General features: G+C 39.1%; 1 protein-coding gene across 1 annotated transcript; it reads right to left on the reverse strand.

Annotated features, from left to right (window-relative positions):
• Positions 1-585: 585 nt before the first annotated feature.
• LOC132730532 (uncharacterized) lies at positions 586-3,116 on the reverse strand (the record flags this gene model as incomplete). Its single annotated transcript, XM_060716484.1, has 6 exons — positions 3,057-3,116; positions 2,771-2,890; positions 1,908-2,507; positions 1,475-1,666; positions 849-1,040; positions 586-609 (listed from the first exon to the last, which is right to left on the reverse strand). Coding segments are annotated over exons 1-6 (1,188 nt in total), but the record flags the coding sequence as incomplete, so codon positions are not given.
• Positions 3,117-6,142: the final 3,026 nt, after the last annotated feature.

Here is a 6,142-nt window from a genome sequence, read left to right on the forward strand (position 1 = left end):
CAATTTTCACTAATCGGAACGTCTTCGGCTAAGACTTACGGAAAGAGACGACAAGTTGTGATTGTCCTTGCATTCGCGCCGGCCTCAAATGCCACTAATACACGATTTTCATTATACTTCTAAAATATAAGTTCTATAGAGGTATAATGAAAATTATGTTATAGTGTCATATAATTGTTGTTATGAATACAATATGTGAAAATTGACATTAATCTTTTTTTTTTTTTTTTTTTTTTTTTTTTTTTTTTTGGGGGGGGGGTGGGGGTGGGGGGTGGGGGTTGTAATAGGAAATGGAGATAGTTGTGAAGGGGACAGTGGTAGGAGATAATATCAGATCAAAATGTGGTTATGTGATGAAAAATAATATTTCTTTCTGGAACATTTTATTGTCTGCTATATCAATATATTTAATACCGGATCATGTATCTCATACATGCCAAACAACTTCCATATTATACTTTCGTGGTTTGATGCTATGTCTGATATTAAATACTTACAGCGTAATTTTTCATTGTACTACAGACCTTTCATTATAAACCAGTTTACTTTAATGATATGCACCTGTATAGACATAGACACACTGACCTGTATAAACATAGACACACGGACCTGTATAGACAAAGACACACATACCTGTATAAACATAGATACACGGACCTGTATAGACATAGACACATGGACCTGTATAGACATAGTACACTGACCTGTATAGACAAAGACACACAGAACTTTATATACATAGATACACGGACCTGTATAGATACAGACACACTGACCTGTATAAACATAGACACACGGACATTTATAGACATAGACACACGAACCTGTATAGACAAAGACATACGTACCTGTATAGACATAGACATACGTACCTGTATAGACACAAACAAACGGACCTGTATAGACATAGACACACGGACCTTTATAGACATACACAAACGGACCTGTATAGATACAAACACACTGACCTGTATAGATACAGACATACTGACCTGTATAGATACAGACACACGGACCTTTATAGACATACACACACGGACCTGTATAGATACAAACACACTGACCTGTATAGATACAGACACACGGACCTGTAAAGACAATAGACACACGGACCTTTATAGACATAGACACACGGACCTGTATAGATAAAAACACACGTACCTGTATATATACAGACACACGGAACCTGTATATACATAGACACACGGACCTTTATAGACATAGACACACGGACCTGTATAGATACAAACACACTGACCTGTATAGATACAGACACACGGACCTGTATATACATAGACACACGGACCTTTATAGACATACACACACGGACCTGTATAGATACAGACACACGGACCTGTATAGATACAAACACACTGACCTGTATATACATAGACACACGGACCTTTATAGACATACACACACGGACCTGTATAGATACAAACACACTGACCTGTATAGATACAGACACACTGACCTGTATAGATACAGACACACTGACCTGTATAGATACAGACATACTGACCTGTATAGATACAGACACACTGACCTGTATAGATACAGACATACTGACCTGTATAGATACAGACACACGGACCTTTATAGACATACACACACTGACCTGTATAGATACAAACACACTGACCTGTATAGATACAGACACACTGACCTGTATAGATACAGACATACTGACCTGTATAGATACAGACACACGGACCTTTATAGACATACACACACTGACCTGTATAGATACAAACACACTGACCTGTATAGATACAGACATACTGACCTGTATAGATACAGACACACGGACCTTTATAGACATACACACACGGACCTGTATAGATACAAACACACTGACCTGTATAGATACAAACATACTGACCCTGTATAGATACAAACACACTGACCTGTATAGATACAAACACACTGACCTGTATAGATACAGACATACTGACCTGTATAGATACAAACACACTGACCTGTATAGATACAAACACACTGACCTGTATAGATACAAACACACGGACCTGTATAGATACAGACACACTGACCTGTATAGATACAGACATACTGACCTGTATAGATACAAACATACTGACCTGTATAGATACAGACATACTGACCTGTATAGATACAAACACACTGACCTGTATAGATACAAACATACTGACCTGTATAGATACAAACACACGGACCTGTATAGATACAGACACACTGACCTGTATAGATACAGACATACTGACCTGTATAGATACAAACACACTGACCTGTATAGATACAAACACACTGACCTGTATAGATACAGACATACTGACCTGTATAGACATAGACACACTGACCTGTATAGATACAGACACACTGACCTGTATAGATAAAGACACACTGACCTGTATAGACATAGACACACTGACCTGTATAGATACAAACACACTGACCTGTATAGATACAGACACACTGACCTGTATAGATACAGACATACTGACCTGTATAGATACAGACACACTGACCTGTATAGATACAGACACACGGACCTGTATAGACATAGTACACGGACCTGTATAGACATCGACACACTGACCTGTATAGATACAAACACACTGACCTGTATAGATACAGACACACTGACCTGTATAGATACAGACATACTGACCTGTATAGACATCGACACACTGACCTGTATAGACATAGACACACTGACCTGTATAGATACAGACACACTGACCTGTATAGACAAAGACACACGGACCTGTATAGATACAGACACACTGACCTGTATAGACATAGACACACGGACCTGTATAGATACAGACACACTGACCTGTATAGACATAGATACACGGACCTGTAAAGATACAAACAAACTGACCTCTATAGATACAAACACACGGACCTGTATAGATATAAACACACTGAACTGTATAAACAGATAAATGGACCTGTATAGATACAGACATACTGACCTGTATTGACATAGACACACGGACCTGTATATATACAGACACACGGACCTTTATAGACATAGATACACGGACCTGTATATATACAGACACACTGACCTGTATAGACATAGACACACGGACCTGTATAGATACAGACTTACTGACCTGTATAGACATAGACACACTGACCTGTATAAATACAGACTAACTGACCTGTATAAATACAGACACACTGACCTGTATAGATACAGACATACATGGACCTGTATAGACATAGACATACGGACCTGTATAGATACAGACACACGGACCTGTATAGATACAGACACACTGACCTGTATAGACATAGACACACTGACCTGTATAAATACAGACTTACTGACCTGTATAAATACAGACACACTGACCTGTATAGATACAGACATACTGACCTGTATAGACATCGACACACTGACCTGTATAGACATAGACACACGGACCTGTATAGATACAGACACACGGACCTGTATCGACATACATACACGGACATGCATATATACAGACACACGGACCTGTATAGATACAGACACACGGACCTTTATAGACATAGATACACAGACCTGTATATAGATGCAAACACACGGACCTGTATAGACATAGACACACTGACCTGTATAGATATAGACACACTGACCTGTATAGATATAGACACACTGACCTGTATAGATATAGACACACTGACCTGTATAGATATAGACACACTGACCTGTATAGATATAGACACACGGACCTGTATAGATATAGACACACTGACCTGTATAGATATAGACACACTGACCTGTATAGATATAGACACACTGACCTGTATGGACATAGACACACGGACCTGTATAGATACAGACACACGGACCTGTATAGATACAGACACACTGACCTGTATAGACATAGACACACTGACCTGTATAAATACAGACTTACTGACCTGTATAAATACAGACACACTGACCTGTATAGATACAGACATACTGACCTGTATAGACATCGACACACTGACCTGTATAGACATAGACACACGGACCTGTATAGATACAGACACACTGACCTGTATAGATACAGACACACTGACCTGTATAGACATAGACACACTGACCTGTATAAATACAGACTTACTGACCTGTATAAATACAGACACACTGACCTGTATAGATACAGACATACTGACCTGTATAGACATCGACACACTGACCTGTATAGACATAGACACACGGACCTGTATAGACATAGACACACGGACCTGTATAGATACGGATACACTGACCTGTATAGATACAAACACACGGACCTGTATATACATAGACACACGGACCTTTATAGACATAGACACACGCACCTGTATAGATAAAAACACACGTACCTGTATATATACAGACACACGGACAACTATAGATACAGACACACGGACCTATATCGATACAAACACATTGACCTGTTAAGACATATATACATGGACCTGTATAGATACAGACAGACGGACCTGTATAGATACTGACACACGGACCTGTATAGATAAAGATACACTCTGACCCGATTATACATAGACACACGGACCTGTGTAGATACAGACAGGCTGATCTGTATAGACATCGACACACGGACCTGTATACATACAAACACATGGACCTGTATAGATACAGACACACGGACCTGTATAGACATAGATACACGGAACTGTATAGATACAGACACACTGACCTGATTATACAGAGATAGATACACGGACCTGTATAGATACTTTGGTGTTGCCTGTTAAGACATATATACTTGGACCTGTATAGATACAGACAGACGGACCTGTAAAGATACAGACACACGGACCTGTATAGACATAGATACACGGACATGTATAGATAAAAACATACGTACCTGTATATATACAGACACAAGGATCTCTATAGATACAGACACACGGACCTATATAGACATAGATACATGCACGGAAATGCATAGATACAGACACACTGACCTGTATAGACATAGACGCACGGACCTGTATAGATAAAAACATACGTACCTGTATAGATACAGACAGACGGACCTGTAAAGATACAGACACACTGACCTGTATAGATAAAAACATACGTACCTGTATATATACAGACACAAGGATCTCTATAGATACAGACACACGGACCTATATCGATACAAACACACAGATACATGGACCTGTATAGATACAGACAGACGGACCTGTATAGATACAGACACTCTGACCTGATTATACAGAGATAGATACACGGACCTGTATAGATACATTGGTGTTGCCTGTTAAGACATATATACATGGACCTGTATAGATACAGACAGACGGACCTGTATAGATACAAACACACGGACCTGTATAGACATAGATACACGGACCTGTAAAGATACCGACACTCTGACCTGATTATACATAGATACACGGACCTGTATAGATACATTGGTGTTGCCTGTTAAGACATATATACATGGACCTGTATAGATACAGACAGACGGACCTGTATAGATACAGACACACTGACCTGTATAGATACAGACAGACGGACCTGTATAGATACAGACACACGGACCTGTATAGACATAGATACACGGACCTGTAAAGATACAAACAAACTGACCTCTATAGACATAGACACACGGACCTGTATAGACATAGATACACGGACCTGTAAAGATACCGACACTCTGACCTGATTATACATAGATACACGGACCTGTATATATAGATACTTTGGTGTTGCCAAGGAAACCTCCCGGAAAGCTAAGATCTCAGTTTAACAGTAGTTCTAGCTTTCAAAACGTTATAAGCCGCTTTTTTATCATTTTTTCTTTCGTTTGATGCGTCATGTCATAATATATAAATGTGTACGCTGAAAACCTTAAGCTCTCTTTGACAGCATACACGTTTGCAAATAGACTTAAAAGCTTTTACAAGACTACTACGCATCAACTCTCCGTGCTTTGCTCACGCGTTACTACTGTACCGGAAGTTACTGCTGCCATTATGTAGACTTGTCGCGCCTTGTATAAATATTAAAGTGATTCTAGGTCAGACATGTTCTTTTCACTTATCCTGGTAATTTGTTGACTAAATAATAATGTTTTCTTATTTAATACACTTTATATCCCAGTAAAAACTATAAATATACATATCCAGAAAAGCGTAACAGGGAAAAAATGAAAAT

The sequence above is a fragment of the Ruditapes philippinarum genome, unplaced genomic scaffold (assembly GCF_026571515.1).
Source record: "Ruditapes philippinarum isolate M1 unplaced genomic scaffold, ASM2657151v2 ctg185_1_1_1_1, whole genome shotgun sequence".
NCBI lineage: Eukaryota > Metazoa > Mollusca > Bivalvia > Venerida > Veneridae > Ruditapes > Ruditapes philippinarum.